This window comes from Phacochoerus africanus, chromosome 16 (genome assembly GCF_016906955.1).
Source record: "Phacochoerus africanus isolate WHEZ1 chromosome 16, ROS_Pafr_v1, whole genome shotgun sequence".
In the NCBI taxonomy this organism is placed as follows: Eukaryota; Metazoa; Chordata; class Mammalia; order Artiodactyla; family Suidae; genus Phacochoerus; species Phacochoerus africanus.
In genome coordinates this window covers 14,269,339-14,295,305 of record NC_062559.1, presented here as the reverse complement: position 1 = coordinate 14,295,305, position 25,967 = coordinate 14,269,339, and the positions used below count along the sequence as shown (strand labels likewise).

At 42.6% G+C, this 25,967-nt stretch overlaps 1 protein-coding gene across 11 annotated transcripts in view; it reads left to right on the top strand.

Annotated features, from left to right (window-relative positions):
- Positions 1–25,967, top strand: part of CALD1 (caldesmon 1) — a 208,695-nt gene that overhangs the window by 151,847 nt on the left and 30,881 nt on the right. For 6 of the 11 annotated variants that reach the window (XM_047763197.1, XM_047763196.1, XM_047763195.1 and 3 more), the window contains 2 exons: positions 20,781–20,927; positions 24,434–24,836. In XM_047763197.1, the coding sequence (XP_047619153.1) occupies positions 20,781–20,927; positions 24,434–24,836 (550 nt within the window). Of the gene's footprint in view, positions 1–20,780; positions 20,928–24,433; positions 25,515–25,967 lie in introns of all 11 variants that reach the window. The other 5 variants (XM_047763187.1, XM_047763190.1, XM_047763186.1 and 2 more) reach the window with 1 other exon arrangement.

Sequence of the window (25,967 nt, the reverse complement as noted above, 5' to 3'; positions counted from 1 at the left end):
TGAGTTTATTTAATTCTTCTACACCGCTACGAGTGAAGTATTATTACCCCCATTTTACAGACGAGGACAATGAGGCCAGAGACGTTGACTCACGGGCCTACCTCCTCCCTGCCTGGGTGTGTGTCATGGGGCTTCTGGCTCCCGGCTTGCTCCTGGTGGCTCCCTTGCTTTCTCCAGCTTAACGCTTTAACGGATGTTATTCCCTGCCTGTGCTCTCACAGCTCTAACCTCTGGTCTTTGAGTGGGAGAATCTGGCAGCAATTGTAATATGACATCAGATCCTGCTTGATGAGCAAGCTTCTGCTCCTTGGTGGAGCAGGGCTGGAGGGGGGTGAGGGCAGTCATCTGGTGAGGGTCTTTGATCTTTCATGACTCTTCGTCTTAAATAACCAGCCTAAGGGACTACCTGTTGCCCGAAAGAAGTGAGTGTAACATCCCCCTCATAGTGGGAGACCTGGACTTCTCTCCAACTAGCAGCTCCTCTCATGTCATTGTTATTCATATCACACGACTTTCTTATGCCGATTAAAAGAAAGTCAACTGAATAATTCTGAACTTCTCCACATCTTAACTTCTGAATCCAGCCCTGTCAACGTCAGAGGACTGAGACCTGGAAAGAAAGGGATGTGCTGTGTCATCGTCGTGTCAACAGCCCAGACTTTGGGGTCAGCCAGAGGCAAGCAAAAATCCTATGTATATAGTTCTGGGCAAGTGAGGAGACGTCTCGGTGCCAAGTTTGTTCATCTAGACTGTAAAATAGGAACCATCCTGTCTGTCCAACGCGATTGGAAGGATTAGATGAGATGCATCCTGCCCATTGCCTGACACTCGGGAAGTACAAGCAGACCTCATTTTATTCGCCTTTGTTGTATTGAGCTTCACAGATACTGTGGGTTTTTTTTTTTTTTACAAATTGAAGGTTTATGGCAACATCATGTTGAGCAAGTCTGTTGGTGCCATGTAATCAACAGCATTTGCTCACTTCATGTCTCTGTGTCAGATTTCGGTAAATCTTGCTCTATTTCAGACTTGCTCATTCCCGCTGTATTCGCGATGGTGACCTGTGATTGGTGATCTTTGATGTTACCATTACCATTTTTGGCTTTTTTAGCAATAAGGTGTTTTAATTAAAATACATATAAGTAATTTTTAGACATAATGCTGCTGCACACTTAACAGACTATAATATAGTGTAAACATAACTTTTACGTGCCCTGGGAAACCACAGAATTTGTGTGACTCACTTTATTGTGCATTTGCCTCATTGCGGTGATCTGCAACTGAACTGAGGTATCTCTGAGGTATGCATGTACTGCACGAGTGGGAGTTATCACCATTAACTCAGCTTCCTCTTTTTTAAAAATAAAGAAACAATTTGTATGTTTGCCTCATTCATTCAAAGTCAAGATTGGCTCGTCTCTTACATTCCTCTTTTTTTATCACCAGTTTTAGTATTTCAAATGGACGAGAGCTATTGTATTTGGCTTATTAGCCTTAGAAGTATTAAATTTACAACTTTAAATTTAGCAGAGTTAGTTGTTAGCAGTTCACCCCCAGAGGGCAAGGTGATTCCTGGGGCCTCCTAGTCTCTCAAGGGCCTGAACACCTTTTGTTTAGAGGTCCCTAGGGGGGAACTTGAGGACTTAAATTCTCCCTGATAGGCTTCAGAACTCCGCCTCTGAGCAGAATACCACAATTCTGTGACATCTCTGAGATAGAAGAGAGCATTAGTCAGAAAAGTCCAAAATTATAATAATGGCCTGACTCTGAATGTAAATAAGTCACTAAGCTCCTCTGAGCCTATTTCCTCGGCTGTGAAACAGGAATGATAGAAGTGTCTGCCTCAGGAGTTCCCATCGTAGCTCAGAGGAAATGCATCTGACTAGCATCCATGACGATGCAAGTTCGATCCCTGGCCTCGCTCAGTGGGTGAGGATCCGGCACTGCCGTGAGCTGTGATATAGGTCACAGATGTGGCTCAGATCCGCATTGCTGAGGCTGTGGTGTAGGCCAGCAGCTGCAGCTCTGATTCGACCACTGGCCTGGGAACCTCCATATGCCGAGGGTGTGGCCCTAAAAAGAAAAAAGGGGGAAAAAAAAGAAGTGTCTGCCTCATTGGCATTCTAAAGATCAAATTAGAGCATGTCCAAGGTGGAAGTGTTTTTTAAACTCCAGAAAGTTAGAACTGTGATTCGTTATTGTTTAGATGCATCTAAATTCCCGAGCTGGCTCTGCCCGCAGTTTAGCCACTAAACAGGATGGGATTAAGAGAACAGCCCTGCTGACACAGATCATAAGAGGGCGGCATCTCGTTTTGGCTTGGAAGCTGCTCCACATTGTACCATTATCCTAGAAAAAAGCCTGCTTAGGTGGGGGTACTTTGTGAGAAAAGGAAGAAAGTGGTAAGCTAGGAAAGGGTCAGAGGATGGAGGGGGACCTCTGTAGACAGGCGAGAAGCAGAAAGTCAGAAGGGGGAACAGGGCTTTTACTTTGCTTTAGGTTAAGAAAAAAAAAAGCAAATGCTATCTCTCAGTTTACATATATGCTCTAGACCTGGGACAGACCATCTAAGCCCAGCTCTTCTTGAGGCGAAGACCAGGGCTCACTGCCTGTACATATTCAACTCCCTGGGAGCATTCAACTTATAATTTCTTTGACTGCATTTCCAAGTTTCAAAAACACACTTCTCCCACCAAAAAAATGCATTTAAAAAAAATATTAGGATTGTGTTTTTTTGGTTTAGCCTTTAAAAAAAATTTTTTTTAATCCCAAACCATAATTGTGGTCTACCAAGACGGATCCTCCTCCCATACAGGGAGCGAGGACTTCATTTTTCCAGTCCCCCCCCCCGCCCCGGGCGCCGGCTCCCCTCTGCTCATTTTTGATGAACTGCACATGTAGAAGCCACTCCAGGCCCTCAGACTCGAGCAGCCTCCCTTGCCACTGCCAGTGTCCTAATAAGGGAATGAACAAGCTCCTATTAGTGAGGTAAGAGGAGTCAGGCGGTGGATGATATTTTTGCTGATTGTGGAGGATAGGTGTGGTTTGGCAGGTACCGCGTTGGTTTGGCTGGCTCCAAAACTAGTTTGTTTTTTTTTTTCTTTTTCTTTTTTTTCTTTTTACAGTTCCAATTCCGTAGAACAGACTCTAAGAATTGTTTTCTCTCTTAAAGCCTAGCTGAGCTTTTAAGACTATCATCTTGACACAGATCTTCCACGATGGGGAAAAGACGGGAATTGGGAGTGATAGGAGGTCTCCATCCCGAAAGGAGGCTGAGGTTATGGGTTAAGAGCTCCCCATTGCCAGGCCTGCTCCTCGTAGGGGCTGCCACCGGAAGAAAGGCGTCAGACTGTCAAATCGTGTTACAGAGACAACCAGGGATAGGCTACTCTGTATATTTAACCAATATTTAATAAATTTAAAACATTTATCTGCACCACAATATTAAGGAATCTGCACTTTCTACTAGTAAATACCGACATAGCACAATTTTAAAAAATAAAAGAAACATCTATTTCCACTCTGATCTCTAAATACTTGCCCCTGATTCTTCTCTCCACTCTGTTTTCTGAATGACACTACACTGCCTTTTAACTCTTTTTTTTTTTTTTGTCTTTTGTTGTTGTTGCTATTTCTTGGGCCGCTCCCGCGGCATGTGGAGGTTCCCAGGCTAGGGGTCCAATCGGAGCTGTAGCCACCGGCCTACGCCAGAGCCACAGCAACGCGGGATCCGAGCCGCGTCTGCAACCTACACCACAGCTCATGGCAACGCCGGATGGTTAACCCACTGAGCAAGAGCAGGGACCGAACCCGCAACCTCATGGTTCCTAGTCGGATTCGTTATCCACTGCGCCACGACGGGAACTCCCCTTTTAACTCTTAACTTTTGACTGCATCTGGCCCAAACTGTTCCTAAGTCACTCATTATGAATCAGTGGTTCTCAACCTGGCTGCAAACTAGAATCACTTGGGGAGGTTTAATGCCTGGATCATACCCCCAGCGGGTCTGATTTGATTGGTCTGGAGCACAGCCTGGGCAGGAGGGCTTTTTAACACTCCCCCAGGTGAGTCTGTGTGCAGCCAAGGTTGAGAACTGCTGCTCTGAATACATCCTCTATCGTATCATCCAGCTGCTGCATGGCAGGGCCAGCCTCTTTCTCTTTCTGAGTGTTTCACCTTTAAAGACAAATACAGTATATATATGAAACAAGTTGGACAGGTGTCTTCTCAGATTAGTAAATTCAGTTCAGTTGTATTAAACCTAACAGTAGAGATTGTGCCTTCAACCAAAGTCAACTTCTAGACACATGGGTATTGTGTGGACTTTATTTTCCATGCGTGTAAGGAGTAAAATTTTCTGCCACATAGTTGAAAAACAGTGATTCCATTTCAAAGGCATAAATAATGAAGTTATAGTTTAATGTTTTCCCTGTTTTCATGCAAGTTATTCATCACTTGATATTTAATTTAATCAATGCTCTTTTGACTTTTCTTTTAATATTGACCCAGCCTCATATCCTGAAACTGCGAAATTGCTATCTGCACCAAGGATAGGCTAGTATGACTAAGGAATTTATTTTAAGTTTTTTTTTTTTTTTTAAACATTCCATCTTTGAAAATAAGAGAATCTGAGAATGTAGTACCAGCATAGGGAGAAGTTTTGAATGTTGGGAAGAGTCATGGATTAATCAGATATCCACAATAACTCATTACTCGTGACTTGCTCACTGGAAATTTCATTACTAAAGAAGAGAGGTCATTTAGAAATTCATTTAGAAATCTGAAACAGTCTGAGCCAGAAATAAAAATTAGAAAATCATCACCTAAAAACTGACTCATAAGTTATCGGTGTAGAAGGGATTATCCAGACCAAGTATGTTGAGTAAGAAAAGACCAGCTCTGAGGAAGACACAAAGGAAGGTACCAAATGAACGGTGGGCAGAGAACCTCACCAAGGAGAGTAAGATCAACAGTGTTAAAGATTTCTATGAGGTCAAATCAAATGGGGCCTGAAAGGGCCCTTGGACACATCATTCCAAAGTATTGCCCTAGAGAGCACGAGCCCGTAATGCTGTGTCACTGGGAGTCATGGCTACTAACATCCGGATCAAATAACATCTGGATCAAAAATAGTCAACGTAGTGTTCTGAGACAGTGAGTAGCCCAACCGCCGTGTTCTTCTGCATGTGTTGATCAGCTGGGCAGGTGGTTATGATGTCTGCAGATAAAATAAAATCACTTCCTCGATACATCCCCAGGTGAGTTTAGGTTAGCTGCAAGGTAGATTTAAACTAACTTATAAGCTTAACGATGAAATGATGTAAAAATGACAAGACTGCTCATGATACGGTAGAATCAGCTATTTGTGGTTATCTTAATGATTTATCCCATGAATTACAAAATCCATTTTGACTAGAGCACATGAAAATAATTCTGAAGGACCGGCTAAGACAAACTTGCTTGGTTTACCTACCTGTATGGAATATTGTTGCTTTCCACAGATGTTGCAAAAGGCCAAGACCAACTCTAAGCTTGAGGGTGAGAGGAGAGAGAATATAGAGGGATATAAAGACTGTATAAAGGATGATGCTACAAGAGGGGGAATTATGGGGGGAGGGGAGAATGCATTAGAGCAACAGGGAAAGAAAGCATTTCTGCTCTGTTCATGAGAAACACCAAGGCTGGTCATGTGGCAGGAACAGAGGCCAGCTGATGGCAGGTGTGCATGTGCACACACTCACTCACACACCAGCTCTTGAAGCAGGCCAGGATCCACTAACCGACGGGAAAACACTGGTTGATTCAGTTTGACTTTAGTCCATGATCGTTGATGATATTCAAGTCAAATGCTTTCCTGTCCACAACCATTTGGTTCTTCCTTCCCAGGAAAAATATGCATTTTTCCAAATCTAAATTTAAAGGAACTTTCAGTATGTACTGACAACATAATGCCATCTACAGAAGAAATAGCAGTCAAATGAGAAACAAATTTACAGTAAATACATTGGAATGTTGGCATTTTGGGCCAGAGAGCTAAATTCTCCAGGTACCTACCCATGCAAACACTAGCAAGATGGCTTTGAGAAGTAGCTGTTTCCAACTTATAGTGGGAAGGAAGTGAGAGAAATGTTAAGTGTCGGGGGTTCCACCTCCTATATTTTTGGCTAACCTTCTTCTGCCTCCAAGCATAGCCTCAAAGCTGCCACTAGCCCTCCCAGGTTAATTTAATAAGGCTCTATTCTATTACTTCATAGTGTTGAAGTTCAAACCTGAGGGGTCCTTGGTGAGTGCTCAGGCTTCAGCTTCTGGAATTGATGATCAGAGAGCAAGTCCCATGACCCAGGCAGTTTCACTATGGGCACAGCCGGGTTTCTTGGTTCATATTCACAAACCATTGTGGAGAGTCTGCCCTCTTGGCAACTCACAGAGTTTTTGAATGTGTGTGTATGTGCAAAAAAAATTTTTTTTCAAGGCCATTGGGTTAGATTAGAAATCAGCAAACTTTTTTTGTAAAGGGCTAGATGTTCTAACTTTTCAAATTTGTGATAAGTACACTCGCTGTCATAATTACCTGACTGGCATTGCACTGTGAAAGCAGCTATAGATGACCCAGGAATGACTATGTCCCAATAAAACTTTATTTACAACAATAGACTGTGAGCTGGATTTGACCCTTGGGCTCTAGTTTGCTGATCCCTAGCTCAGATGACTGGAGCTGTTTGTTCATTGAGAGAACACCCTAAGAAAGCTTGTACAGTATCATAGGTTAGAAAGAAAACCAGTGTGGGAACCAAAGCCCTGCATCTAGACCTGATTTTGAAATTGTGTGACTCACTTCCCCTCTTGCATCCCAGGTTATCGTGTATAAAATGTGGAGCATGGATTGAAAATTACCTCCAAAATTCCTTCTAGTTTAATTATTCTGTGGTTTTAATATCTTGCCCACCTTGCCACAGGGGTGGATTTCACTTGGGATCTGCTTAACAAGTACAGTAATTGAAATTTTGATGTAACTCTGTGTGGGAAAAATAAGTACAAGACAGTGGAGAAGGTGACAAGAATAAAAAAGTACATAAATGCCATCCTGAAAAGTTGGAAGTCATAGCTTATTGCTCTTGAAGGATCCTCCACTGTGCTTCTGTTCTCAGTGACTTTAGGATTCACTGAACTGAAGTCTCCTCTTGCAGCTAAGATTTATGGAGGCCCTGATTTGGGGTAGCTGGCCTTTTACTTCTCAGGGAATGCTGCAGAGTGAAATGAAACACCTGGAGTGGAGACTGCAACCAGCAAATCCTCCCTGTGTGCACCCGTAGGGCCGCCACCGTGGAGGGAATCTCCCTCCTTTAGCTTTGTAAAATGGTCAGTTCACTTTTCCAGTTATTGGAAGCTGTCCTTCTGCGTGTGCCAAGCACAACCGGAGTCTTGCTAATACTCTTCATGTACTCCAAGCCCTGGCCCGACTGGATTGTTTGCTTTCTCATGTCCATATTTCCTGATTCTGCAGCCTTGTTATCTGAGCTCTCTGTGCGTGTGGAAAGATCCTCTTCCACCCTCCTCCCCGACTCCGGCCCCAGTCCTAAGAGATCTGGCTCAAATACCACTTTCTCTGTGAAGTCTTCTCTCTGATCCCTTGCTGGAATTGTCTTCTTCCTCCTCGAAACTTTGTCACTTTACCTGTCTCCTATGATATTCAACACATTCTATGTACTATTACATTCTTACACATGTCTTAGCTTCCCTCCCAGATTATAAGTGCCTTTCAGGATTTTAATTCATCTGGGTTCCCACCCTCAGGGGCTTGAATAGAGTAAATGCTCAGTAAATATGTTGAATGGAGGCATCAGGTCCAGTCGCCTAGGTGCCAATTTGCATCTCAGAGTAGCACTACCAACCAGCATCCCAGTACTGCACGTTGAGATGCCACGTTGCCATCTTGCACATCATCCACCGCCTCCTTCTCAGAACCTAGGCTGCTCAGAGTCCACCACTCTGATATCCCACTTGAATTTAACTCTCCTCCCCTCAAAGTCCAGGTTCCCACATGATCAGTGTTATGGTTGTAGTGAGAAATATACACAAGATTAGAAACCCATAAACCAATGCCAATGCTGTAACTTTGTGATGTGTAATGAGAAAAAAAATTTTTGAGTGAAAGATCAATTATCTCCCCTACTGAAGCTGTGCCTCTAATACTAGGTAGCAATTTTAAGGAACTAGTGATTGCACTGGTATCTAATCAGAAGGTAGCATCAGCCTTGTTGGTTAATACCCTCTTGTTGGGATGAATCTGCTGAGACAGGACAAGAACCTCAAGCAATTCAAGTGCTGTCCAAGAATGTTTCTAATGCCCACGTTTCCCTCTCTCAGGGCCCTGGTTGTCTGATTCTTAAGCTGTTGGTGATTTTAATTCTGTTAACACACACACACACACACACACACACACACACAGGAGCTTACGTATTTAATATTACTCTATCTGTTTGAATGTTCACATTTTTACAGGGGGCTTGTATTAAGTTTAACTGTAGAAGAAAGGTTTGGTTTGGTCTGTACCAAATCACAAGAAATAGGTGTCCGCTTCCTTCCTTCTACATGGAGCAGGCCCCATGTATGGTAAGGTCTCTGTTGACTTAGGAAGATGACCCATCAAGTGCAGAGCGGCCTCCTTGACTTCTTTTCCCGACAGTAGGGAGGTTGGACCCAGTAGCTGTCATTGGCTCCCAAATCCCTGACAAGCAATAAATGTTCTTCACCTAGGTCCAAAATTCCAGGATTTGGCCTTTCATTTTCCATTTCCTATCTCTACTCAAAATTTGTCTTTCTGTTTGCTACAATGTGTAAACAAAACTCTGCAGTTCTAGCACATGCAGGGGAGGTGTAAGCCAGCTGGATGTTAGGTAAGTTTGTGTAATACCTCTGGAGTTGGGGAGGTAATAATCACCCCAAAATAGGCTTCCTTGTTAGCATAACAGTCATTTCCTTCACCAGAGTTGCTAGAAACAATGCTCCAGTGTCCTATCTGTCAGTATATTTGAGCTTTCTGTTTCTGAAGAAGAGAGGAAGGACAAAGGAGGGGGGTAAAGATGGGAGGCCATGCCACCCCAAGGGAAATGGAGCCAAGAGAGCACTGGGAAAGAGGAAATGAATACTAAATCTTTTTCCAATTAAGAAAAATGAGAGTGGAAGCAGGAAAGCTCCAGAGGGCACTTTAGGGGGAGGAGAAGATCATAAAAAGCCTGTTATGAAAATCCATTACCCATAAATTTCCTTGTATTAAGCTCTGCCTGTATAGTGAGGATGCTGAGAATCCTCTCTGCTGACACAGGACATGTGACTTCAGTTAGCGGTACCCACATGCCATGTACCATTTCTGTCAGCATGTCTGGAATACCGCTTCCCCCTTCCAGGAATTCCCTCTAATTAGTCACAGGTTCCTAATCTCCACTTAAGGACATCTTGTTTTTGTTTTCCCAATCACTTTGTTTCTTCTGTCCAATGTTTAGCAATGTGATAGCAGTACCACAATTGAGAGCTCCACCACGTGAAATTACGGACCTTTGTACTGTATCACACAAGTATTTCCAATTTGGGGGTGAGATTTAACATTCTCAATCATCTTAATTATAAGACTGATCTGAGATGAGTTCCTATTTTTACATTTGAAGATGGAAGTGGAAATTTCTGTTTCCAGGAGGGTACGTCTTTGTGAAAAGAATCTGCTTGTTTATACATCTGTGGTCACATGCAGTTGCATCCAAATCGGCCATCGGAAATGTGGGGGTTTCCCTACACCCCTTCTTTGAAGCAGTTTTTTCCTCAATAGTATATCCATGTTTAGCCATGCATGCAAGAAAAGTAACTGGCAAAATGCGGCATTGCCAGTCATAGACACCTGGGTCTGATGAATTGTTTTACCGTGTTTTACTTGAAAAATGTTACCTGAGCCCAAGTTTTCTTGCCCACATCTACTATGCACATTAAAGCAAGATTGTCCTTAAATAGATCCAACAGTCAGAAAACAGCCCCAAATCAGATTTACCTTTTTATTGACAACATGTTTAAAAGCCTAAGTTTATTGATGATCATTATTTTACTTGAGACTTTTATTAGACAGAATCTTAGGTTGGGAATGCAGAAAATGGCATGTCTATGAAAACACGAGTAGTAATTGGGTTTATCCTGTATCAGTCACATTTTATACCCGTTGAATTTCAGATTAGAATTAAAAGACCGGAAAGTTTGGTTAGTTTATTTTCATTATCTTACTAGCCTCTTAAATATTTCTTTTACTCTTTGTTTTCTGTTTTAAATCGAGGCTTAACTTGACTGATCAAGTGAGAAGTAAAATATATCTTCATCATCAACCTTCTCCTCCCATACCTACACTTTCTAAACATTTACACATTTAAAAAGTGAACTGTCTGTATCTGACTAAGTGTATTGTTTTAATAGGGTGGGGTAGTGGGAAAGTTGCAAAGTCAGTCCTGGTTGTGACAGCATAGATTTTAGTTTATCTCAGGAAACTGCCATGGAATTATCCCTCTAAAATCTCTATTTAATGGGCTTGACATTGTCATTCTTCCTTGAAAAAATAAGTGTGAAAAAAATAACAATGCAATAAGAAAGAAAATCCAGATTCTATTCATTTTATTTCTACTGAGTATCACCACCCATCTATGGACTTTTAAAAAGAACATGGTACCGCTTGAATAAAAAGCTAGACATTTATCCTATTCAGAGTGTAATCTCAAGAAATGTTTGGGGGGTTCCCACTGTGGCTCAGCGGTTACAAATCCAACTATTATCCATGAGAACGTGGGTTCGATCCCTGGCCCTGCTTGTGGGTTAAGGATCTGGCATCGCCATAAGCTGTGGTGTAGGTCACAGACCTGGCTTGGAGCCCTCATTCCTGTGGCTGTGGCATAGTCTGGCAGCTGTAGCTCTGATTCGACCCCTAGCCTGGAAACTTCCATATGTTGTAGGTGTGGCCCTAAAAGAAAAAGAAAAAGAAAGGTTTGAGAAATCCTGTGTCTTCTCTATCAGTATAAACTATAGCCATTCACGTAAACATAGATGAATCTCAGAGGCGTAATGTGTGAAAGAAACTCATTACAGAATGCATACAGTATGATTATGCAAGGGTCTAAGAAGGCAAGACTAAACAACAAATTGTTTAGGATGCATCTCTTAGGGGTAAAACTACAAAGAAAAGCAAGAGAATAATTGAAATTGCCGGAAATTCATGCCAGAGCTTATCTGGAGGTGTTTGAACAGAGATAGAGATGGGATGAAGAGGGGTACAGGACGATCTCAGGGTGCTGGTGCTGTTCAAGCTTCATAGCAGGATCATGGGTATTTGTTTCACTGTTCTTCTTTCAGGTGGTCGTGTACACTCATTTACAGATACAACTATAATTCATGCTTCACCTCTCTTTAATTTAATATATTGACCCCAATAATTAGAATTTATCCTCTTAAAATTTCCTGTGACCATCTGTATCAATTGAGAAGTGAGTCTCTAAGCTTAAGGGTCTGCCTGTCCCAGCACAGGGCCATTCTGAGAACTGTGTTCCCATAAGCCCTCAGTTAGCTATACAACCCTGAGTCAGAATCAGAACTCTCTGTACTCCCTGGCTTCCTTCTAACCATACGTGACCAATCAAACCTGATCTATTTGTTTGACAGATGTCCCCGTCCTAATGATGCTAAGAACCAACCTGCTATAAGAGCGCGTGCAGGCAAGGTGAAGAGGTTTTTCTTCTGCTGCCTGCTGTCATGTCTTTCTACTCTGCTCTCTAGTGCATGTTCCCCCATCATGGTCTGGGGTTATAGAAACTCATGTGATTACGGGACATCAGCATTATATAAAGCATATGGTAGGCAGGTGGTGATAACGTGTGGCGACAACATATATAAGAGCACTAAACTGTGCAAGCACACATCTTACTATGGAGAACCAAAATTTACAGCTGGTATGCATATGGCTGGCATGCAGACCTTAGTAATTCTCAAATGCATGTGTGTACAGGGAGATAGGGTGGGATGTGCATCTCTTCCTGGGTCAGTTTCTTCAAAGCCATGTATCCCCTTGCACGTCTGCACTCCCATAAAAGGCACATCTCTGATACTGTTGACTATTGGCTATTAAGCCATGTCTAAACATATTCTGAACTGAATTTTTTTTTATTTTCTTGATTCGTTTCCTCCACTCTAATTTTTTTTTTTTTTGTCTTTTTGCTATTTCTTGGGCCACTCCCGCGGCATATGGAGGTTCCCAGGCTAGGGGTCAAATCAGAGCTGTAGCCTCTGGCCTACGCCAGAGCCACAGCAACGTGGGATCCGAGCCGCATCTGCAACCTACACCACAGCTCACGGCAATGCTGGATCCTTAACCCACTGAGCAAGGGCAGGGACCAAACTCGCAACCTCATGGTTCCTAGTCGGATTCATTAACCACTGCGCCACGACGGGAACTCCCCCACTCTAATTTTTAATGCTTTTCTTTTAAGGACCAGAGGGAAAACATTCAGAATTAGACTTTATGTGCATTAAATGAAACCACAGCCTTTTGCAGACACCACATATATAAAAAAATCGTATTTAAGAGCCTCAGATGTATCTATAAACCTCTTTTAACTTTCAAATATACAATAAATCTACAGAACAAATATGACTCACTTCAGTAGCTCAGGATTTTCCCTCCTGATCACAGCATTGCCTAAAATTTTACTGAGAGCATATGAGCAATTCACTAAGCTAACTGAACGTGTTTGGAGAATCTGCTTGCATTTCATATTATGTAAGAAAATCACTGGGGCTTTTTGGTACATGAAAAATAATACCGAAAGTATGTATGAATCATTTTGCCTCCTAATAGTCGATGAGCACATTTTCAGCCCACATGAGGTTTTAACTCTTTAAGTTGGATTTAAGTTGGATCCCATATTAAGACCCAGGTTAAGAAGACATCGGCAGAACCAAGAGTAATGGAACTCAGATAAATGTCGTGGACTAAGATGTTGTTCTCCGAAGCCTTAACCTCCAGGCAGCCTTCCTCCTGAGTCTGCCCTGCACGGGGTGTGTACAGCTGCAGAAAGCTGGGAACAGGATCACGTTTGGGACCGAGTGTCTTAGTTACAGCCTGGAAGGAGTCTTTTTCAACCAGCACTACCTTCTCTCAAATGACTCCTTACAGGAGTTCCCGTCGTGGCGCAGTGGTTAATGAATCCGACTAGGAACCATGAGGTTGCGGGTTCGGTCCCTGCCCTTGCTCAGTGGGTTAAGGATCCGGCGTTGCCGTGAGCTGTGCTGTAGGTTGCAGACGCGGCTTGGATCCCGCGTTGCTGTGGCTCTGGCGTAGGCCAGAGGCTACAGCTCTGATTAGACCCCTAGCCTGGGAACCTCCACATGCCGCGGGAGCGGCCCAAGAAATAGCAACAACAACAACAACAAAAAAGACAAAAGCCAAAAAAAAAAAAAAATGATTCCTTACAGGAAAGCAGAGGTACAGGAAGATGCAGGGAGATGAAAGCCGATCTTAGGGTTCCGCTCAGTGTCTACTGGCTTACAAGTTACTGTGAATTCACAAATGATGAACTACTGGTAGGATTTCATCTTTATTTGCTCTAGTGGAATTTTAGGTGCAACATTCTCTTTTAAAAATATAGGAATGTGGCCAAAACAATTAAGGAAAATCGAGAGACTTGAAACTTTGATCTGCTTGGGGACCTCTCTGAGTCTTTTGTTCATCGCCACTGAGTCTCTTGTTTTCGCCAAGGTTTTCCTCACTTAACCTGTGGGTCTGCGTGTAAGTCTGTATGTGTGGATGAGCGCTTAGAAAGCACGGGGACTGTTAAAGGATGCAAAAAGATTGGAAGGGACAATGCAACGTCTGTTCAGGGGCGGCTCTGGTTCTCTCTTTCTATATATCAGTGGTTCTCCAGCAGTGAAGTTATTGGAAGAGATTCCCAAATTCATATCCACACCAAATACTTTCTGTAGTCTGAGAAATAACTGCTTCACTTATGAAAGGCTGTTCTCCAAATATGTCTAAATGCAGTGGTTTATAAGACACAAATTCCTTTTTATGCAGCGTTGAATTTATAGGCACTTTATAAAGCATTTTTAATAAATAACAAAAGTATAAGCCGTTGTCATATTTTTGATATTTTAAAGAGATCCACATTCTTAAAATATTAGTAACCACCGCTATAAGATATAGAAAATTAAATCTTTTATCTAGTGCTTTTAAACTTGTAATAAAATCATCCCCCCTCATAAAAATGGTTATCACTTTTTCTTGTTCTATTTTTAAACACAGTTTCCTGATGAGAGATCTTGTCTTATTAATAAAATATTGTTGCCAACATTTTTACTTGAGAACGTTAAGGATTGTGTTCTATAATTTCAAATCAGAAAAGAGCAAAATTTTGAGGAGTTCCCATCTTGGCACAGTGGAAACAAATCCAACTAGGAACCATGAGGTTGGGGGTTCGATCCCTGGCCTCACTCAGTGGGTTAAGAATCTGGCACTGCTGTGAGTGGTGGTGTAGGTTGCAGACAGAGCTTGGATCTGGCGTTGCTGTGGCTCTGGTGTAGGCCAGCGGCTACAGCTCCGATTTGACCCCTAGCCTGGGAACCTCCATATGCCACAGGTGCGGCCCTAAAAAGACAAAAGACCAAAAAAAAAAGCAAAATTTTGAAAAAGATACAATTAAAGGAAACGAACATAACATTTTCAAACTATAGAGAGCACGGGGTTAAAAAAAAAAAAAAAAAAAAAACTTCCAGGAGTTCCCGTCGTGGCGCAGTGGTTAACGAATCCGACTAGGAACCATGAGGTTGCGGGTTCGGTCCCTGCCCTTGCTCAGTGGGTTAAGGATCCGGCATTGCCGTGAGCTGTGGTGTAGGTTGCAGATGCAGCTTGGATCCAGCTCTGACGTAGGCCAGTGGCTACAGCTCTGATTCAACCCCTAGCCTGGGAATCTCCATATGCCGCGGGAGCAGCCCAAGAAATAGCAGGAAAAAAAAGACAAAAAAACAAACAAACAAACAAACAAAAAACTCTGGGAGTACCCACTGTGGCTCAGTGGTTAACGAATACAACTAGGAATCATGAGGTTACGGGTTCGATTCCTGGCTTCGCTCAGCAGGTTAAGGATCCGGCGTTGCCATGAGCTGTGCTGGCTCAGCGGGTTAAGGAGCCGGCATGTGCCATGAGCAGCTCAGATCCCGCATTGCTGTGGCTCTGGTGTAGGCTGGTGGCTACAGCTCTGATTCGACCCCTAGCCTGGGAACCTCCGTATGCTGTGGCAGCAGCCCTAGGAAAAACAAAAACAACAGAAAAAACCCTCTAAACTGTAGATGACAGTTGTCGTGTGGGATGCAGTAAGAATTTTGCCAATATTGTACAAGTCTTAAGGAATATTTGTTGGAGAAGATGGGGTGAGGGGGACATTGAGGCAAGGGAACGGCTGGTGCCTCAACTCAGTGTCTGATATGGAAGCTTCTGCCACTTCCTGTTCTTCTCTCCTAGTGTCCATTTAGCCCCCGGCCCAGCCAAATGCAAAAACATCGAGTCCTCAGTGGTTTCGTTATTTGCCATGTCTGCAGTACTTTTATTTATTTGAACTTTCTATCTAAAGGCACAGCTTGTAACATGATTACCGTGTTAGTTGAATCTACTGAGGCAGTAGAGGTCTGGTGGTAAAGACTTAAAACATCTTTGGTGTGAAAGCCACAGCATTCCAAGAGAGTTTTCCCACTGCATAGATCTGGGTTTTTCTTATAATATAACACCAGGGTCTTTAAGAAGTGGTTCTGGGAATGGAAGAAAGGCAGTCCTCTCTGCTTTTTTCATACCACCGACACAATCAAATAACATCATGTAATCATTATAGACATCTGAGATGGTTCAGCATTTATTCTCTCTCTCTCTCTGTCACTCACACACACACACACACACTCTCACACACACAATTGTGTCTCTCCCAAATACCCGATAAGCCATTTTGCTGCCCATAGCACTGGCGTTCCTGCAGTAAGGTCTAGCATTCCTTCAAGTGTTCTCTTGGAGATGAGCAAAGGTAGTTAGCCAGAAACAAAGCCTAATACTCCATAGTAAACCTGCTCACACCCAGCATGGATGAGAAAGTCATGGATTCTGGTCAGTTGAACATTTTACTTAATAAGATGCTTTATATATTTCTTGGGATTACTCGTCTTTTAATAAAATGCATTCGCTTAAAGCTCTGATAAACATAGTTTAATCTCTCTCAGATGATTCAGAAGAACTTCAAGTCCTTTGCTGCCTCTGAATCATCTGGAAACATCAGCTGCCTTTGTCCTGTGGGATGCAGTTAGACTAGTTAATGCCAGCATCTGCTAAAGTTTCACAGAAAGAACAAATGGATTATACTTTTATTACAACCCAGTGGGTGGTTAGGTATGATGGTTACTAGTCAGCAGCATTTCAAATATGTTTAAATCTGGTGTGTGGAAAATTAGAAATGTTAACTTTCTGTCTTTAACTGAAGCACAAAGCAGAGCTGTTGTACAATCATAGGGACCTATTAAGGATGCTGTGTTCTCATCTGTCTTTTTGGATAAAGTCTGCTTATGGCGAAATTAGTATTCACATGCATTGCTGATATTATGTCCCTTTCTGGAAGGCAGTTTGTCAAGGTGTATCAGACGCCTTTCAATGAGTATACTTTGAAACTCAGAAATTCTAACTTTTGAGAGTTTTTCCTAGATAAGTAATTATATATTGATTATGATGTCCTTTGCAGCATTGTTTGTAAGAACATCAAGTTGGAAAAATCTTAACTGTCCACCAGAAAACTGGCTAAATAGATCATAGTACATTCAAATAGTTACTGTGTTCGTAGAATACTGTGTGTTGCTGTTGAAATTATATTTTACTAATGTATTAAGATAGTCATAAATAAGGTAAATTAAAGAAACTGCTTCTAAAATAATATATATAAAACGTGATCCCACTTTGTTAAAACTTAAAATATCAAAAGTTCCCATTGTGACTCAGTGGTAACAAGCCCTGCTGGTATGCATGAGGATGCGGATTCAATCCCTGGCCTTGCTGGTGGGTTAGAGGATCCCATGCTGTGTGGCTGTGGCTGTGGTGTAGGCCAGCAGCTATAGCTCAGATTCAACCCCTAACCTGGGAACTTCCATATGCTGCAGGTGCAGCCCTGAAAAAAAAAAAAAAAGAAAGAAAAAGAAAAAAGCAAAAACAGAATTAAATTATCTGTGCATGCATAGGAAAAGTTCTGGCAGAATACATCAGATATTATTCATGTTCACATCTGAATGGCGTGATTGGGGAGCTGATTGGTTTTTACTTTCTCTTTTGTACATCTTGTCTAGTTTATGAAAGTAATAAGTGTATGTTACTTTTAGAAGTAGATAGAAATTAACAACTAAGATTTTTTTCAATTTCTAAAGAAAAACAAGAAACCTCTGGTGGTGGTAGGAAGGCAAATTGCCACAGGAGAAGGCTGAAAGTTAGGCAACCACTGTTTGCTCTGCTCTCTGAAAGCTAATGTAGGGAGGCTCACATCTGAAGAATTTCCACACATATCAAGTCATTTGGCACAGACACAATTTCACTTATAAAGTCAACTGATAGGTTATTGAGCCAGCAACCGGACATGTTCCGATTCAAAATACCCTGAAATCATTTTGGCTCCTTCTTGTCTTTAACTTTGAAAACAATTTTAACATGTTTCTTTATTAGTAGCAGTAAACAGGTTCTCAAAAATCTAGCTCTGGCAACTGTGTATCCTAGGCAAGAGTCTCTCAATGGAAAGTGACTGTAAACTTTAAACTATACCAAGCGAGGAGAAGAGTTAGAAGAAGCAATGGATGTGATCTCCGGTGAGAAATCGGTGATAAAGGAAGGTTGAGTGTGACCTGGCCTAGAGAGATGGCAAATCTAGGTCGTGTCAGAGCTAAAAGCCAACAGCATCTGCCACGAGGCATGTTGGGTAAGTGGGAGGAGGAAACCAATAACACCTCCATTTGTTCAAATACAGTGGGAGATGAGGAGCTTCAAAAGAGCGTCCATTTAGGAGAAGGGAGAATTTGGTTTTTGGCCTAGGGTGTCCCATGTGGAGCTTTTATCTCTTGCTTGTCTTGGAAGAAGAAGGGCCCCAAGTAATAGCCAACTCCTCATGGCCGATCCAGAGATGCAGAAGGGCAAATTAAGACTGTCTGTTTGATTAGCTTGGGAAGCAGTCATTAAGGATTCATTCTTCTTGCTGTGGTTAAAGCTGTCTACTGAGAAATAAGCCAAAGGAATATTAGGCCAAGAATCTAAAGACTGAAGCCAAACCACTGGGAAGGGCTTTTGACTGCAAGCTACAATGTGATTGAATTAGAAAGGAACATTCGAATCATGTCATGCTGTCACCTCAAGTTCAACAGGCCTAAAATTGAACTCATCTTTCCTCACAAAGCAGCTCCTCCACTGCACTTTCCTAAGAACGACAAAATATTACCGTGTGGAATGCCTGACCACAGCATACCTGTGATTTCATCTGATTGCCACCCACTTCGAGACAAGACAGTTTAATTCAGGCCAAAGGCCTGCAAGCTGGTGCGAGAGCAGTTCTAGAAATCATGTTTCCTGAGCACTAACCTAACCATCATTTAAGTATATCACACTGCCACCTTCTCTCCACATTTATGGAAATAAATCAGTCAGTTTTATAGAATTACTAAGTAACATTTTATTTATATTGGCATCTGAGTATTGCACACTAGCACATTTTAGCAAGTATGAAGTCAGAGTTTCTGAAGCAGCGAAGAACAAATAAACCAACCTTCAGAATTGTTCCTCTTGGTTTTTGTAAGATATCTGGGTGAAAAAAACGTTCATAATGTTTGTATAATTGAAGTCAAAAGATGGAAACAGATGAAGTCATCTGACTTCCTGATTTTGTAACTTGATTCTTTTCTGACCTGGATCTAAAAATACCTAGTTTGGTGGCTCAGCAGTTTCAGGATCCAGCATTGTCACTGCTGTGCCTTAGGTTGCTGCTATGGTACGAATTTGATTTCTGGCCCCAGAAAATAAATAGATAGATAGATAGATAGATAGATAGATAGATAGATAGATAGATAGATAAAAATACCTTATTTGTAAATCTAACATGAGCAAACTATCATCAGTCATATTAGGTTTTTTTTGTTGTCTACATTTTATGGTTCTTTTGTTTTCTTTCATTTGTAAATTATTTTAGCTTTGTCATTATTGGTAAGCTTGAAGCATTTACATATCTGGATTTCTCTTTGTAGATATGTAAGTAACACTGTAAGGAAAGCGCATTTGAGTCCCGGGGTGATGGCTCAGCAGATTAAGGATCTGGCTGTGGTGGGAGTTGATCCCTGGCCCAGAAACTTGCTCATACCAAGGGCGTGGACAAAAAAAAAGCACATTAACTCACCAGTGTAAAAAGCCGTCTGCTGCACAACACAGCTCCAGTGCAACCTGTGGAACCATCAGACTGGCTCTTCCCTGGACCAGCCAGCACTACATACCTCCCCAGCACTCTGTATCTCAGCACACAGGCCTCTTCCAAAGCAACAAGCCATTTCCTCCTTTTTTTTTTTTTGTCTTTCTAGGGCCACACCCATGGCATATGGAGGTTCCCAGGCCAGGGGTCCAATTGGAGCTGTAGCACCAGCCTATGCCAGAGCCACAGCAACGCAGGATCTGAGGCGCGCCTGCGACCTACACTGCAGCTCACGGCAACGCTGGATCCTTAACCCACTAAGTGAAGCCAGGGATCTAACCCACAACCTCATGGTTCCTAGTTGGATTCGTTAACCACTGAGCCACAACAGGAACTCCCACTTCCTCTTGAGTCTGAGCATCTGGTGTTCTCCAGCTCCGATTCTTTACTTGGTAATAAGTGTAAGGGACACTTATCTAACTAGTGATATTGATTGTATAATTTCCCTAAATAGGTCTTTACTTCAGATAAATTACAAAAGCTAAAAACCATGTGTGCACGCAAAACCCTGTGGGCCCCTTCCACCTGCCTCAGCCCTTAGATTTTTACCTAAATGTACACCTGTGGATTCCATGATATGCCCAGCGTGTGGGGCATGGGACATTAAAGCCCATTTTAGAACAAAAGAAGGGCCTTAGAGGGCATTGCACCAACTGTGAAGCCTCCTGTATGTTGTCAATAACACCTTCAGTGAAAAAGAACTAAACGGAAAAAATGAAATCCAAGCAAAGAGGATATCCTGCTCTGGATTTTAATTAGTGATTTGGCTTCTTAATCCCAAAGCCCTGGTTTGGTAACCTGATTCTTTTCTGACCTTTGTGACAACATCTCCACAAATAATTCGTACAACATGCTGAATCTTTTTAAGCGGTGTTTGGATTACATTCAGTTCAACGCTTTGGGTTTCTGCCTCTAAATCTTACATGTTAACCATCAGCTTAGTAAAGAAATCCAAATATGCTAACCTGCAATCTCCAAAGGCAGCTGCTTTTATGTACATTTTTTTAGTTTAAGCGGTTATTTGATCATTGCAAATTATCCTCTGCAGCTCTTGGACTAATGCATTTCAGATACTTAAAAGTTTGAAAGCTAGTCAGATCAGGTCTCTAAACTTAAAGAATAAAACCGTCCTTTTAGAATTCTGCGGTTCCGTAAGTAGTCAGGTTCAGGGTTGATCTTGCCACAGAGCTGGTGAAGAGAGTGGGCAGTTGGCAGGCTCAAGAGATGGTCTTTGTGATGTTGCAGGATCGCCTACCAGAGGAACGACGATGATGAGGAAGAGGCCGCCCGGGAACGGCGCCGCCGCGCCCGGCAGGAAAGGCTGCGGCAGAAGCAAGAGGAAGAATCCTTGGGGCAGGTGACCGACCAGGTGGAGGTCAATACCCAGAACAGGTACTGTCCTCTTTGAAAGGGAGAAGGTCTCCGTTGCTTCTTAGCCTGTCTGAAGAAAGGGCTGTGTTGAGCCAACGCGTTTCCTTCTTGACTCAACTCTTTTTCAGTCTTTCTAGCTTAATTCCTGTGTGGCCATTTGAAGCAACTAACCAGACTGGACAGTCAATCTGATTTAGATATTAAGACACTGATACGCCTTTCTCTCCCCGCCTCCACACCATCCCATCCGCTAAACATACCCCATCTGAAGGATTTTATTTTCTTTCGTAATCTGGTAAATGTTTTATTTCCTGAAATGATGGGTTATATCCTATTGACATTCATTCTCCAGGGTGTTGTTATCTGTTTTGAACTGAAGATGTATTAGTTTAATAGTCTCTACTACTTGAAATTTAAAAGTAGGCATTCATGGCAGATGTCTTATTTTTCCTGATGTAGAGCCTAAATCAGTCATCTCTGATCACTACAGTGTTCCGCAAGGTGCAAAATTCTGTTTAATTTAATGAAATTATTCCAACAAGCTTATAAGTTTACTACTACATTTTTTCCTATATAAGCCCTGGTAGGAATCAGGAAAGTCACAAACACTTAATAATAAGTTGGACCTCTTCAGAGGGGGCTTTTACAAGGTCACACATACAAGGTCACACAGGGTATATTATACTAATGGTTACTATGTGTCATTTATATTCTCCAAGATAGAGAAAAGATGAGGCTATTTGGAGGGGGAAATGGGAAAAAAAAATGACTTTAAAACTATGGACTGGTTAAATATAGTGAAATCACCATATAAGATCTTTTGTGTGGTTTCGGTTTTAGTTTCTTTTATTTTGTGTCTTGGGAGAGCCTTGTATTCAATTCGTCATCTTAATTCAATCTATGTAGAAAATTCTGAAGGGAAAGCATCTGGCCTCTTGACCATAAATTGTAGTGGGCACACAGGTTTCTGAAAGCAGTCATGAGAATGCTGGTCGGCAGGAGGATTCCATCAGGAAGCGCAGTGATTAGGCGGAGAAACAGGCCTTGTCCCTGGGTAAGTAGCTCCTAATTAGGGAGGAAGTGTAGCAAAGAGATCGCAGGTATGTTTTCCACCTGAAGAGTTCACTGTCTGGCTTTGCATCCCACCTCGACCCTTCCTTCCTTCCTTCACTGACTGTGTGTTGCTTCAGTTCAATGGAAATGAAAATTACACCTTCCGCTTAGGAGTGCTGTTACATTTAAATGAGGTGACACCTATAAAATGCACAGTGCTTGCACATGGTAATTTTGACCATTATTAGGAAGATGATATCAGTGTCTTACAGAGCAAGGCTACATAGTCTTTAAGGCCTCTTCTGTTAGGGAGCTGAGGGGATGGGAAGGAATTTTAAAATGACATTTTAAGGCCCTTCATGAATCCGGTTATTAGTGAGTGATAGGCCCTTCATGAATCCGGTTATTAGTGAGTGATCAACAGGGCCTTAAAAAGTGACGAGTGCCTTTGGTTTATTTGCTTTCAAAGTCTTGCTTCTGCTTGTGTTTCTCTTCTTGTTTCCCATTTTATTGTGATTAGTTATCTCATGCTGTTGACTGAGTACAAAATTCTTGGGTTTTTTTTAGTAAAACATATTTGGATCTGAGGACATGTGATTTACCTCTGACATCTGAGGGCTAAATGACTGTAACTGGTACTGACCTTCTACTGTGATCACTGCCATGATTTCTAACAGGCAAAGAAAGGCTCTGTAGAGTCTACTGTTTCTTACCCTAAGCGTTCCTTAAGCTGGCCAGCATTTTGGAATTTGGGGTACCTCTTAAAAATTATTTGAAGTCACTTGATCAGATTCCTTATGTATAGACTTTCTCCCTTCAATTCTAAATGATTCGCATTTTGAGAGAAATTTAATCCTTCTGTGTCTAATTCACGAAGACAGTGTCTTACAGCAACAGCTATGGCCAAGAAAGTTTAAAATCTAGCCTTTACTCTGCTATTTCTTGTTGTTCAATGTGAAACGTGTTTTGCTAAAATTAAGTGAACTTGAACTTCAAAAAAGCCCAGGTTGGTATGAACCATGAAATTTGATGGTGTTTCTAAAACATGGTCTTCCAGCTCTGGTCACAGCCCTGGTATCACATGACTAGTTGCTTCCTGCCAGTGAAGACCAACACCCCCGGCTTGGGCAGCGTCCAGCATCCCGCAATAGAGAGCGTGGTGATGGACATGCTCCGGTTTGGTTTTTAGAGATTTTCTTTTCTTCTCTTATAAACATTACATTTAACTGTCCTTTGTCTGCTGTAGAAAAGAAGGACAAGAAACCCTTGATTCATGGACATCTTGACCCCCCAAAATGTAAATGATATATATATCATTAAATTTATAAATTTTATATGTATCATTAAATTTTAATATCTATTTATGTGAGTAGTAAGTCCCAAAATTTTAGTAGTTTGATGCAATAATACATACCAGGCCAGTGGGGGTACTTTTGACTGGCAGAACAGGTCCCCTGGTTTCTTTCTTCTCGTGACCCTGTCAGCTTCCGGGGCTTTGGAGTCCTCTGATATAGCCAGCAGACAGTGATAGAACGGGAAGGGAATGTACCTCTGCTTCTTCCTTGTCTTGGTCTAGACATCTCACTTCCGCTCACGTTTTATTGGAGTCATTGGGCAGAGGGCCCCACAAAGGTGTGAGGGGGAGGGGAAGATAGGAAATATAACCCTGGGCTGGAGGTCATTTCCCTGAAACTGTGGAAGGAGGAGAATGAATTGCAGTGGACAATTAGATGTCTCCACCGCAAGGGTCATCAGCCTGAAGTATAGCATCTCTGCGCTATAGCATATGCTCCCTTCCCCTCCAAGTAGCGTGTGGTCCAGCAGTCCCCACCAGGAATTCCGGATGACTTGGCATCATGGGAGAACACCATAGGATGTGAGAGGAATTCACGCCTTTTTTCATTTTGGTCCTTGTCTTTGAGTTCCCCGCAAATTAGATGCTGAAATAAAGATTTGAGCACAAATTGTGTGCTTGTAAGGGGATCCCAGAGAAGAAACTGGTAGTGGTGTCGGGAAGTGAGACAGGGAAGGGAAGGCAGCCAAATAACGGCTTCGTTACCAAGCAAATTACCACTGTGGGTATCCGAAGCTTCACTCCCCTGGGGACCTCTAAGATCCAGTGTGGTGCTGGCACCTCAGAGCTATCTGCCTCTAAAGAAGGGAGCTGAGGTATTTATACACCAACACTCATCAATTTTTGCTTGAGGCAAAGGGCCCAGAGGGCATTAATACTCCAAACAATCCTAGCTTATAGAGTTGAGTCCCCACGGCCAGGGAAAGACCATTGGCAAAGGTCCGCACATGCTGTCAGTTGAAAGCCAGGCGGGCATGTATGAATATGGCTACTTCCAAGGGGATATTTATGAGGCTATATTGTATACATATATACACCGTAGTCCCAGTGTGGCATGGTACATGAGTCCAGCTGACCGATTAATCAGCAGGCTGTCTTTGGTGTTGTTTCTCTTGCCCAGTGTGCCCGACGAGCAGGTCAAGACAACCACCACGAACACTCAGATGGAGGCCGATGATGAAGCTGCGCTCCTGGAGCGCCTGGCTCGGCGGGAGGAAAGACGCCAAAAACGCCTTCAGGAAGCCCTGGAGCGGCAGAAGGAGTTTGATCCAACCATAGCAGATGCAAGTTTGTCGCCACCAAGCAGAAGAATGCAGAATAGCACGGCAGAAGATGAGACGGCGGAGAAGGATGAGAAGAGTGAAAGTCGCCAAGAAAGATACGAGATAGAGGAGACAGAAGTAGTCACCAAGTCCTACCAGAAGAATGATTGGAGAGATGCCGAAGAGCAAAAGAAGGAAGAAAAAGAAAAGGAGGAAGAGGAAGAAGAGAAGCCAAACCAAGGGAGCATTGAAGAGAATCAGGTAGAGATGGTGGTAGAAGAGAAAACAGCAGAAACCCAAGAGGAAACAGGAATGGCATTGAAAAATGGGCAAATCAGTGCCGATGAGCCTAGGACAGAGGAGGAGAGGGAAAAAGGTTCACATGAGATGCCCCATAATGAAAAGATGGAAGAGGAAGCAAGGGAAAGAGCTGAGGCAGAGAGGGCCCGGTTGGAAGCCGAAGAAAGAGAAAGAATGAAAGCCGAGCAGGACCAAAAAATAGCAGAGGAGAAAGCGAGAAGGGAAGCAGAAGAAAAAGCAGCTGCACAGGAGAGAGAAAGACGGGCAGCAGAGGAGAGGCAGAGGATTGAGGAGGAGGAGAGACGGGCAGCAGAGGAGAGGCAGAGGATTGAGGAGGAGAGACGGGCAGCAGAGGAAAGGCAGAGGATTGAGGAGGAGGAGAGACGGGCAGCACAGGAGAGGCAGAGGATTGAGGAGGAGAGACGGGCAGCAGAGGCGAGGCAGAGGGCAAAGGCAGAGGAAGAGGAGAGAGCTAAGATAGAAGAGCAAAAACGGCAGAAGCAGCTAGAAGAGAAAAAAAAGGAAATGCAAGAGAAAAAGATAAAGGGGGGAAAGGCAGAAGAGAAAACAGAAGGGAAGTGGGTAAATGAAAAGAAAGTACGAGAAGATAAACTTCAGACAGCTGCCCCAAAGAAACAGGTACAGTAAACCTTTTGCACCAAGTGTGTGATGCCTGCGACTTATGAGAAATGTAATGCACATCAAATTTGGGACTGAGGCCACATTCCTACAGCCCCACATGCTTGATTGTTTGGCAAGCTGTTCATTTTTTTAGGTCATAGCAATAGACAAGCATAAAGCAATCAACTGATAGTTAAATATTCAATCGACCAAATTTACTGGGACAACCAGCGAGAAATGAATTGCTCTGTGCTTGGTTGTTATGACCACTAGAAAAATGAATTAACCCAAAGATGATAAAAGCGGTGGTGCTGCGCTGCCTTATGATTCTGCTGCTGCATCTTAATTCATTCATTTTAACAACTTACCTCTATCCACAGGTCTACATGGGGCAGGAGGGCCGTAAGTCCTCTCCTTATCCATGTGTTTGGCATTTAATAAAAAGGTGATAAAAGTTGGGGTGGGAAGCTG